We start from the raw sequence: 12,567 nt of genomic DNA, 5'->3' as shown, positions 1-12,567 counted from the left end.
GCGAAAGGGACTGTGCCCTATGGAAAAAAAAAAAAAAAAAAAAGGAAGAAAAGAAAAAGCCTGTCTCTGTTGCTCTCCCTTTCCTTCTACCTCCCCTTCTCTTCCTTTCCCTTCTCTCTCTCTCTCTCACTCACTCTCTCATAAAGTACAGAAAACTTCAAAGGAGAAAACAGAGTCCCTATCATCCCTTCCATATATGCACTGCTGATAATTTAGGATAGAGATAGAGTTCTTCTGCCCTTTTCTATCGGTATGAAATATTTTTACACACATACAAAGTTGTTTCTGCTATATAAGCAGTTTTATTTTTAACTTAAAAAGCTAGTTATTTAATTAATTTACTTATTTATTATCTTCATAACCTTGTTTATATTACATTGAATTACATAAAAGTTAGCTATTTTATAGTAAATAATTGGTTATGTTCTGTTTCTTATTTCAAGAGAACCCAGAAAGAAGAAAAGCAAACTCTTTAAAGCACCTACCTTAACAGGTCTTCTCTGAAGAGGTCCCACCGTCCAAGACCTGTAGGGTAAATTGGCCAAACAGCGGGTCCCCCTTCCCAAAATGTCCAAGCAGGATACATAATATCGTGGTACTCTGACGTCTTCGACAGAAACAGAAACGTCGCGTAAATCAGTCTCGGAACAGAGAGAGAAGCAGCAAACTGTCTCGTGTCACAGCATCTGGACATAGGCCTTGATCTAGTGTCACACTGCCACAGGCAAATTCTCTCTAGTCTGCAAGCCTAGACTCTAGGTATTAAAAGGCAAACGTGATCATGTATTAAAATTCATAGGCTCACTGAATCCTGTCATTTAGAATCACATTAAAGATCAGCCTTCTTAGTTCTTCAGAATTCTTTTTTTTCTAGAGGTTTTTGCTAAGGTTTTTAGCTTATTCATATATTTATTTATTTATTGGCCAGAGGGTGCATGCACTCACCAGAGAAAGAGAGAGGAAGAAAGCACCCCCCCCTCAATTGAGTGTAGTCATGCTCTCTCCTTCTGTTTTTCTATCCAATTGAGATTCTGGGCACACACGCCTGGCACGTTTTCGCAAGCCCCTGGGGCCAGTAGATTTACACCATTTTACACCATGGTTGGCCATGTAGGATACTACCCCCTTAACTACCAGGATACAGAGCTGGCACATGGTTTGTAGTTTAAGGAAATAATATACCCGATTCTGAGTAATTCCACGGCTCACTCGCCATTTAACTGCTATTACACTTGGAGTTCAGGTTTGTCATACCAGTGCTTGGTTATGTCTTTGCGGGCCTTTTGAGAGTAAAACCAGGAAATACAGTGCGATAAGTAAGAGGCAGATAATATGAGTTTGAATGCTGATTTACCTCTTTACAGTTCCAGGCAAGTTACTTAATCTTTTTAAAGAATCACTCATTTAATTTTAGTCACCAGTATTATTATTTTATAATTTGCTACAGGACACACATGCTCACCAGAGAGACAGAGAAAGAGAGGGAGAAAGTGAGAAAGCAAATTGCCAGGTTTGGGACCTGAACTGCAGTCAGCCATGTGGGAGTCCAGCGCCACAACCACCATGCCACCTGCTGGCCCCAACTTACTTCATCTTTCTATGCCTCGATTTCCTTGTCATTGTAACGGGGGAAACAATACCAGTAATACTATCTAGTAGGCTTACTCAGAATATTAAGTGAGATAATACACGTGAGAAGCTCAGAACGGTGTCTGGTGTAGTGAGCACTGGGAAGCCTAGTTAGTGTTATCTCACACCTTGGCACTGTTGAGCTCTCACTGGTTAGTCAATTAATTCTTGGTCATTCATTGATCTGGGCCAGAAGTGCCAATGGGCACAATAGGGGAAAGAGAAGGGGTGTTACTACATGTCTTCTTTTTTTTAAAGAGAGATTTTTGTTATAGAGCATGCGGGCTTAATGGAGAGAAAGAAAGACAGAAAGACAGAAAGTGAGACGTCATCCCCTAGGGGGATAGCCATGCCACAATCCCTTCTCCGTTTTCCTCTCTGGATTTTGGGCACCCATGCACATGTGCCCAACGTGAATTTGAAGCCACTGGGTCTAAGACTCGAATTTCAGTTGGCTACATGGGAGTGCAGTGACGTAACCATTATGCCACCTGCTGGTCTCACCACATACCTTTTGAAGAAAGTTTGAAACCATTTGTTTCCTTTTTATGTTTACTTTTGTTAAAATTCTGACACTGAGCAGCCAGCAGGTGACATGGTGGTTTAGGCACTGGACTTGCACATGGTCAACCACTGTTTGAGCCCCAGACCTGGTGGCTTAAAAATTACACCAGGCATGTGAATATGCATGCCCAAAATCCCAAGAAGAAGGGAGGAGAAGGGACTGCGGTATGGCCATCCCCCTTGGGGTGTGATTTCTCACTTTGGTGAATACATGGATCCCATAACAAACTTAAAAATAAATAAATAAATAAATAAATAAATAAATAAATAAATAAATAAAAATAAAGGAATGGTGGGAGAGAAGGTCCCTTGCTTTGAAGAAACCAAATTTGAGATATGTTCTTTTTCCCAGTCTATGGGGTTTTCTCTGGGCTCTTTGCTAGCCTCTGCATCCCACCCCCATATACTTTCAGTACCTAGACTCTAGGGAACCGAGGTCTGTCCCTACAAATTCACCATTTGCATGACCCTGAACACTAACAAGATTTACACTGCCCCATGTTCTCCAAGCCCACAGGTATGTCCCAGGCTCTCCTCTTCTCCACAACAACACCCAAAGATCAGCCCCTCACATAGACCTCTTGGTCATCCCAGGCCTATCCCCTCAATGCGCTTAGACACAAACCATGTGGAGTTAATAGAATTATCTTCAGGTTCATTGTCAGCCATGCCGGGTCCCCAGGCCATGGTGACAAATAGAACAGATAATACCCAGCACTATAGCTGATGTATACACTGAGCAGCTCCGTAAACATTTTTTGCATGAAGGTGTTCTTTCACTCCACGCTCATGAGCTTTCTTAGACCCTTCTCTGCCATGCTCTGTGGATCTCTGAGTCCTGCCTCCAACATCTTATAGTTTCTCTGGCCTCTCACTCCCTCACCTTGATCCCAATCCGTTCAGACACTTTAATTTACTCACATTACTTGCAGGTCCTTGATGTCGTCATCTCGGTCTTAACTGCTCAACTACCATGAAGCTACCAGGGATACCGACTTGCTCCTGGACCTTGGGCTCATCCTCACTATTACCCATCAGCCTCTGCCATAAGACAGCGACCTTCTGCTCAGACCCTAGAGGACCACCTCCACGCCCCACATGGTTCTTTCTGTACTTACCTTACTGAAGGAGAAGACTGGGATGGCCGGCTCCATCCATTTAGGAACCTGAGGATAATCTCGTACGTTGATCACCATCTCCATGTCAGGCAGGCGCCCGATGACTTCCAAAATAAAGTGCTCGACCCCGCTACACCTGTCAACCAGAGAAACCACGCATTTACCAGAGAGCAGCGCTCACAGGTTCTAGGACGGGTCAGGGTTCCTGTCACACTTTTAAGTAAGACAAGCCACTGTTCGGATCATTAGCCTCCTGCAAAGTCTCCTGAAAGCAATGTTCTATGCTCTAAAGGCACTATGCCACTTTTTAGGATTGCACAAGTAATTATTCTTAACTCACCTGCTCTAGCTTATAGTACGTAATAGAATTTTCCAAATAAACCATCATACCTTTGACGGTAATATGGCAATCCGTACCACTTTGCCTATATTCATTCTCTTATAGGGAATAGTTTCATTAGTAGGAAAAGTTTCACTAACAGGCAAGATACAAATTCTAACAGGAATTAGAAAAACTACTTTTTAAATTTAACTGTGTTCCCTTGGCCTTGCTTCTCACAAATCACTTTCATTTCCACTATGAGGTCTCATAGTTTATGAGGAAGGACAGGGAACATTTCATTACCTTCAACCTGAACAGAGAACACTATCAAAATCAGTTTTGCAAGCCAGAAAAAGTGCTATGTGCACAATCACAAAGATGGTAACACAGTTTTCTGACTACACTCCTTGGCAATCCTCAGAGGATTTCTTGAAAGATACACTGACAGTTTAGTTTGCTTCCACTCCACCCTTTAGGTCCCGGCCAGGATATTAGGGGCAGCATTTCAAGGATTAAGCAAAATGGAATATATATATATATATATATATATATATATATATTTACACACACATACACACACATATATATAAGTTTATTTAATGTTTTTACAGTTTTTTTCATTGTCAGAGGGTGTGTGCACTCACCAGAGAATGAGAGAGAGAGAGAGAAACTGTCCACCCCCAGTGGGCATAGTCACACCACAATCCTTTTTCTTCCATTCATTCATTCTGTCAGGATTTTGGGTATACATACATAGGCACCCGGCATATTTTTTAATGCCTCCAGGACCAGGATTCAAACTGCTGACCATGTGAGACCCAGCTCTCTTAACCCCTAGGTCATGGGACTGATTGGCCTAGTTCTATGCTCTCCTAAGAACATTTCTGGGACCAGCAGGTGGCATGGTGGTTAAGGTGCTGGGCACTCCTACATAGCCAACCACAGTTTGAGTCCCAAACCTGGTGACTTGCTTTCTCACGTTCTCTCTCTCTCTCTCTCTGTCTGTCTCCCTCTGGTCAAGTTAAAAATAAATAAAATAAAAAAAAAATGGATGAATAAATAAAATTTAAAAAGAACATTTCTTCTTCTTCTTTTTTAAAAATAATTGTTTTATTGGGGCCAGCAGGTGGCATGGTGGTTAAAGGCGCTGGATTCCCACATGGCCAACCTCAGTTTGAGTCCCAGACCTGGCAGCTTGCTTTCTCTTTCTCTTTTTCTTTCTCTCTCTCTCTCTCATTCTATCCATCTCTGGTCAAACTGAAATAAAAGAATTATTTTATTTAACTCTATTTATTTATTTACTTATTTTAATTTGACCAGAGAGGGACCGAGAGAGAAAGAAGGGGAAAGTGAGAAAGCAAGCCACCAGGTCCAGGACTCGAACTGCAGTCGGCCATGTAGGAGTCCAGAGCCCTCAACCACCACGCCACTTGCCGGCCCCTCTGGAGAACATTTCTAAGAGCTCATGATTCTGACCAAAATGCTCTTGGGTCAGGAATAAGAGATATATGCCCTTCAAAAACTTTGAAAATACTTCAGTTTATCTAGGAATTGTTCAGCAAACTATTAAACATTAAGAAAGCTTTCAAAATCCAACAATATCTATACTCGTGTTTTATTTCTCATTCGTGGAAAATAACAATTCCCCTATGCTTATAATTTGTATTTAAGGCCCATTTTATTATCCAAAGTAATGAAACAAATACCTATTTAAAATATCTTAATGATTTTCCCCATTCAAATCTCATTTCTCAGAGGCCAGCAGGTGGCATGGTGATTAAGGGTGCTGGACTCCCACATGGCTGACTACAGTTCGAGTCCCAGACCTCGTGACTCGCCTTCCAGCTTTCTCTCTCTCTCTCTCTGTCCCTCTCTGGTCAAATTAAAAATGAATGAATGAATGAATGAATAAATAAATAAATAATAATTCTTTAAAAAAACTCATCTCTCCCGACACTTCATAACCAAAACTGATTTCTTCAGGGTTGTGAGATAGCAATTTTTCTTCTTGGTTGCTTTTTACATATTTTGACAGTAAACTCCAGCTTTCTCTCTCTCTCTCTCTGTCCCTCTCTGGTCAAATTAAAAATGAATGAATGAATGAATGAATAAATAAATAAATAATAATTCTTTAAAAAAACTCATCTCTCCCGACACTTCATAACCAAAACTGATTTCTTCAGGGTTGTGAGATAGCAATTTTTCTTCTTGGTTGCTTTTTACATATTTTGACAGTAAACACACATCAATTTATAATAAAGTTGTTATTAAAGACCATAATACATATTCTTAAAAAAAAAAAAGACCATAATATAAATTCTTAAGTCCAAATGGATATATATATATATATATATTTTTTTTTTTTTTTTTTTTTGTAACACTGCACATTTATTTTACTATTCATGACAGAACAACAATTATTTAGAAAGAGATCTTAGGTAAGGGAATACTTTGCCTTCTGTTTCTTGTACTTTTCTTTTTTTTTTTTTTAATTTGTCAGAGGGCACATGCACCTTCCTGAGAGAGAGAGAGACAGGGAGAGGGGAGATGGAGAAAGCACCCCCAGTGAGGTGTGGTCATACTGGATTTCCTTCTCCATTTCCCCAACCTGTCAGGATTTTGGACATGCATGTTCCCAGCATATTTTCCAAGCTGCCGGGGCTGGCATTTAAACTGCATGGTCAGCTACATGGGATCTGGCTACCTTAACCATCAGGCTATTGGGTTAGTCCCCTGTCGTTCTAATTTTATAAAGACTTAAGTAGGAAAAAAAAAAAAAAAGACTCCAGAATGAAAGTCAGTCCTTTGGTGTTTGTAATGCTGCCTAACTAAACACCCAGGTTCTTGGTCAGTTCACGACCTTGCCTGCTTCCCCGCGGCCCTCAGCCTGCTGACAAGCTACCTCAGCTCTCATACCTTCTGTCCTGGCTGGTGTCATCTGCAGCACCAGGTCATCACTCCTGGCTCCACCCCCTCTGCTCGGACACTCAGTACCCAGAACAACACTGGCCCTTGGCAGATAATAAATACCTACGCTTCTCTTCCTTCAGCCCAGCTCACTCTGCTGGGTCTCATCAGTCCATTTCCTGTGGCTTCTATATCCAGGGAAGGCTAAGAAAGGGCAGATCCATAGCTAGTGCAACCGCTGAGGTGCCCAAGCCTCAAGAGTGGAGGGCACAGGCTTTGCTAGAGGAGCTGGCAAGACAAATTCCTGGGCAAGGAGAAGAACGAGGCACTATTTTGTTGTCTCTCTAAAGTGTAAGAAGGGATTTGCTTGTCAGTCTCTGAATTGGCTTCTCCATAAGATCAGAATCCAGTTAGCTTACATGCAATGAGGTCAGAGGGCATATCTCATAACTCTTACCTTGAGGGGAACATGCAGTCGTTTTCTCGGTATAATCTGTTCTTAACGATCTGGTAGTGGGTCCCAAGCTTCCGTCTGACCACCTCCGCCATCGTCTTCCTGGAGATGCCTGCTCGGAAAGGAGTCAGATCCTCTTCTATGATACTGGGGAAGAATAGGAATTGTCAGGAAAAGCAGACCGAAAGGGTGGTACCATTCCACCTGCTTCCTAAGTACTCTTAGAGGACACAGTAAACTGAGGGCAGGACAGTGAGCAGGCCTGGGCAGTTGTGTTTCCCAGAAAGATCGGGGTAATTTAAAACATCAAACACAACAAAGCCACAATAAGCAAAAAGCAAGTCAAAGTCTCTGCTTCCTCCCTGCCTCTAGATTGATTCAAATTCCTCCTTTACTACTCCAGCTACACCATGTCTTCCCTGTCACTGCAGTCACACGGACAGCCCCTTCCCTCCTCTGAATCCCATGGGAGGTCCAGTTTCTACCCTACAACTCTGATTCCCTTGCTGTGGTTTTCATGCCCTGCATCCACCCCTACATGCTCCACCACAGCAATGAGAAATTACGTTATTCTGTATCTTTAAAAGCTCAGTACAGGGGGCCGGCAGGTGGTGTGGTATTTAAGGGCACTAGATTTCCACGTGGCGATTGTGGCTGGAGCTCTGGATCTGGCGGCTTGCTTTCTTACTTTCCCTCCCTCTCTCTCTCACTCTGTCCCTCTTTGGTCAAATTAAAATAAATAAATAAATGAATAAAGTTAAATAAAATAATTATTAAAAAAAAGGTTCAGTACGTGGTACGTTTTTGATAAGCCTCATAAAGCATGAAATGATTTTTTTAATGGTTTTTGCCACAGGGTATGTACACTCACTGGAGAGAGAGAGGTGAGAGAGAAAGTGAAAAAAAATCACTCCCCAGGAGGGATGGCCATGGTGTAATCTCTTCTCTTCTATTCTCCTCCTGGGATTTTGAGCATGCACACACACGTGCCCTGTGTGATTGTTTTAAGCCACTAGGTCCAAGACTCAGTCTGCGGTAAGCCATGTGGGAGTCCAGCGCCTTCATTGCTACGTCACCTGCTGGCCCCCCAATGATTGTTTTTTTAATTGCCAGAGAGTACATGTACTTGCCGCGTCCCAAATGGGACATGGTCACACTGCAATCCTTCTCCTCTATTTCTCCATCCCACTGGGATTTTGGGCATGTACACACACACACACACACACACACACACACACACCCGGCATGTGTCTCAAGTAGCCAGGGCTGGGATTGGAAGCACATTGGCTACGTAGGATCTGGCTCCCTTAATCTCTAGCCTAAGTGGGAGCCTCTAGATTAAATTTTTTTTTTTTATGCTGCCACTGTGTCACCATGGCTAGGCTGCCATTTTGTTTATTTATTCATAAGTCAGAGGGCACGTGTGTTTGCTAGAAAGAAAGAGGGAGAAAGCATCCGTCTCAAGTGGGGTACAGTCATGCTGTAATCCCTTCTCCTCCATTTCTTCATCTCATCGGGATTTTGGGCACACACAAACATGTACCCACAGTGTTGTTCAAGGTGTCAGGTATGGGACTTGAACTATGTAGTCAATCATATGAGATCCACTCTCTTAACCACTACGCTATGAGGCCAGCCCCCTAAATGAATATTTGGAGGAGTCAAAATAGCAAAGTGAGGAAATGAAAAGGACCTGTTATTTAGGTGATAAGGAATCTAAAATCCAGAGAAGTGGCTTGCCACAGGGTAGCTAGTGGGAGATCTGAGACTAAACCCCAAGCCTGCTTTCAAAGTTCTCTTTCTACTACAATGACCCAGTCCTAACGTGTACACTTTACCGTAAGGCAGGCACCACCATGCCCTGTACACTTTAAAGATAACAAACGGTGGGCCAGCAGGTAGTGTGTGGCTATAGCACTGGATTCCACAAGGCCAACTCCGTGGTTCAACTCCATGGTTCAAGTCCCGGACCCTACAGCTTGAAAAACAGTGAGGGCATATACATTCATTCCCCACATCCCTAGAAAATGGAAGCGGGGACTGCAGCATGGCCATCAACCCAGGAAGATGATTTCTTGCTTTCCATTGCTCTGTCTCTCCAGTGAGAATACATGCCCTATGGCAAACCCCCACCCCCAAAAAAAAGGGGCGGTAGGTGGTATGGTGGTTAAGATGCTGGACCCCCACATGGTTGACTGTGCTTTGAGTCTTGGACCTAGCACCTTAAAACTCATGCTTGGGGAGGGAGCCGTAGGGACCCTCTGCCCCACCACCACCGCCCAGCTCTCATGCCATGCCATCGGAGAAGACCTTCAAGCAGCATCACACCTTCGAACAGAGAATAGATGTCCAATTTATTCGAGAGCAGCATCCCACCAAAACACCAGTGAGAACACAGCAGTACAAGGGTGAGAAGCAGCCTCTGGTCTTGGATAAGACCAAGCTCCTGGTACCTGACCATGTCAACATAAGTGAGCTCATCAAGATAATTAGAAGGCGCCTAAAACTCAATGCTGATCAAGCCTTCTTCCTATTGGTGAATGGACACAGCATGGTGAGTGTGTCCACGCCCATCTCTCTGAAGTATAAGAAAGTGAAAAGGATGAAGATGGATTCCTGTATATGGTCTATACCTCCCAGGAGATGTTTGGAATGAAACCATCCATCAGTGTAAGACTAGAAAAAGGCAGCTGCTCTAAAATTTTAAAACCCTTAACAAGGAAAAAAAGGGATATTACCAACTGAGATTGATCAAGTTCATCTAGTCAGATCATCAAAACAGTAGTATTCCCACCTAGGAGTTTTAGGAAGTTGGTTTTGTACTTCAAGCAGAAAAACTGAGCTCCAAATAAGCAAAGTCAGCTTTGGAAGACTCTATTATTTAACCTAGACCACCTTGTTTTAAAACTTTAGAGGTTTAAAAATAAAATACTTTGCATTCTAAGTTGCCAATATAACAGAACTGAATGCTCTTTTTTCCCCAGTAGGAGCTTGCATTTTGAGTGGGAGTTTAACAGGCATTCAGAGCCATAGGAATCTTCTTTCTGAGCAGAACCTTTTTATAGGTGGCTTCTACTCAGTTAGAAAAATCTCCCTCAGAGAATCTTTAAGCATAAGATGTCAAGTATAACCACTCCTCCCCCCCAACACATTTGCCATTAACAGTTGGCACAAGAGCAGGAGAAAGGGGGCAGTTGAAGCGGCCAACAGTAAACTGCCCCAGGCACCTGACTGCTGACAGGCTATACCGGAAGTCCACCTGCTTGCAGTGTTTGCAATGTTATTTGTTCTCTAGACAACTACATACAGACAGAAAACACTACTACATAGGAACCTTGAATAATTTTATTTTTGTCTAGTTTCTTAAAAGTCCCCAGAAAAAAAGAGTGGCATTTCTTCTGTTTTGGAATTTTCTCTTAGACTTCAAACCAGGGCCTCTTTGGAAAATAAGTAATTTTATCAATGTCATCCTTCGGGGCAGGGATAGCAACTACAGAATAGTAAAACTGAAAGCATTGAATTTCAGATGTACTTCCGTCTACCTTTTGGCATAAAGCTGTATTTTTTGTTAAATATGTAGCTAAAATATCTTATTAAAAGGTTCTTGCATTTTTAAGAGTAGTTATCATTGTTAGGTCAAACCACCAGGTTTTTCCCCTCTAATGCATGTCAATTGTAAAGAAGACAGCATAAGCAGACAGATGCTCTTTACAAATATTAACATCAACACTTAAACATTTTCCAAATCCAACCTGGAATAAAAGACCAGTGCTTCCTACCACCTGCATGGGGCTATTACTGTTTTCTTGGGAGTGTCACGGACGGATCTGAGTTACGCAGTCTGAGACTCTACGTGTAGCAGGTCACAGTTCACCTGTGTATGTATGTAGACTTAAGTGGAATACCTGAGTGTTAGTGAAAGTCATTTGCTGTAATGGAGGGGAAAGTAATTACTGCATCCGGGCCTGAACTGATCACTAAAGAGATTCCTGTCACCCACTCTCCCCACTGTATGTATCTTTCCACACGGCTAACTTTTAATGCGTTTATTTTTACATTATGTAAATTCTTTTTTTAAAAGATTTATTTATTTATTTTAATTTGATCAGAGAGGGACAGAGAGATAGCGAGGGAAAGTGAGAAAGGAAGCCACCAGGTCTGGGATTTGAACTACGGTTGGCCATGTGGGAGTTCAATGCCCTTACCCGCCACTCTACCTGCCAGCCCCACATTATGTAAATTCTTAATCAGCCTGTCCTGTTTAGATTGTACATGCCATTATATCTGACATTCTTCTTAAAAAAAAAAAAAAAAAAAAAGTCATGCTGGGGGAGGGTGTGTGCACATGCCCATTCCCAAAATCCTGAGAGGAGAATGGAGAAGGGACTGTACTGTACATGGCCATCCCCCTGGAAGGTGAGTTTTCTCTTTTCCTCTCTTGGTCTCTCTCTGCTTCTCTCCAGCAAGTACATGTGCCCAATGACAAAAAAAAAAAAAAATTAAAACGACAAAAAAGGGAAACCTATGATTAGATTCACTGATAAATATTGATATGTTCATTCTTTCAATAATATTCATTGAATATTTGCTAAGGGCTAGTACCAGGGGTACAAGAGTGAGTAAGACTCAGACATTGACCACAGAAAGCTTTCAGTCCAGCAGGAAAAAACAGGAGTGCATGCATTAAATCCCACGAGGATGTGGAGATGCTGAGACACCTGGGTCTCTTCCATCCCAGAGTATTTTTATACCCCCTGTAAGCGGGAAAGCGACCTTTCCGAAGGCACCCTTTCGGCTCTCAAAAACTGACCCTCTGACCGCAATGCAACCAAAGTCTCAGATCTCTAGGTACCTCCTTGTGACAAGATCTAAACTCTCAAATACGCAGCAAAGAAAAGAACTCACCCATGGTAGCAGCTGCAGTTTTGACTTGAACATGGTTCGTAATTCTCCAAAGACCTGTTAATTTGGTCAATAAATACTTTCCATTTTGAACCTACAAAAAGTGAAGTGAGAGTTAAAATGTCCCCGCGCGTTATACGTTAGAAACAGGCAGACAGACCAGCTGAAGTCTGAACTTTGGAAAATCCCTTTGCCACCTCACTGGCGGAAACCCCCAAAAGATTCTTTCTGCAGCTCTCTACCCAGGTTTGGTGTTCAAGAAACAGAAAATTCCTAGATCAATGCTAGGCTCTTAGAACGCTATGGATAAACTGCAGAGTGGCACGGATTCTCCCTTCCTGCCAGTCAAACTGAGCAGGATAAAGAGGATGGATTAACTCACAGATTTTAACCCTCCCTTCATCTCTTTCCGCAACACAATCCCTGCTGTCCGCGAGTGTTTTAGGGAGATTCGTGGTAGCCAAGTGTGGGCGACACCTCCTGCGGGTGAGCAGCGGAATTCCCTATCCCTCTACACTCGGAGTTCTGGCTGGTGGGCTGGCTACGCTCCAGGTGCCTGCGCAGGAGCAGAGGTGCAGAGCCCCTCACTCTCCGCTGCAAAAACGCCGCGGGGCCATCTGCCCAGCCCTGCGCTCCCCCAGGGATCTGGCCGCACCGGGCGCCACGGCAGC

The 12,567-nt window shown here is 42.9% G+C and overlaps 1 protein-coding gene and 1 pseudogene across 1 annotated transcript in view; one reads left to right on the top strand and one right to left on the bottom strand.

Moving 5' to 3' along the window:
- POGLUT1 (protein O-glucosyltransferase 1) overlaps nt 1–12,567 on the bottom strand; it is a gene marked incomplete in the record, with an annotated part of 33,486 nt that overhangs the window by 20,730 nt on the left and 189 nt on the right. The window contains 4 exon segments of the mRNA XM_014583859.2: nt 486–607; nt 3,312–3,447; nt 6,998–7,141; nt 11,900–11,990. Of these exon segments, the coding sequence (XP_014439345.1) occupies nt 486–607; nt 3,312–3,447; nt 6,998–7,141; nt 11,900–11,990 (493 nt within the window).
- Nucleotides 9,288–9,739, top strand: LOC102477166 (microtubule-associated proteins 1A/1B light chain 3B pseudogene; annotated as a pseudogene).

This window comes from Tupaia chinensis, unplaced genomic scaffold (assembly GCF_000334495.1).
Source record: "Tupaia chinensis unplaced genomic scaffold, TupChi_1.0 Scaffold144909_1, whole genome shotgun sequence".
Classification (NCBI taxonomy): Eukaryota; Metazoa; Chordata; class Mammalia; order Scandentia; family Tupaiidae; genus Tupaia; species Tupaia belangeri.
This window is presented reverse-complemented; position numbering and strand designations above follow the sequence as displayed.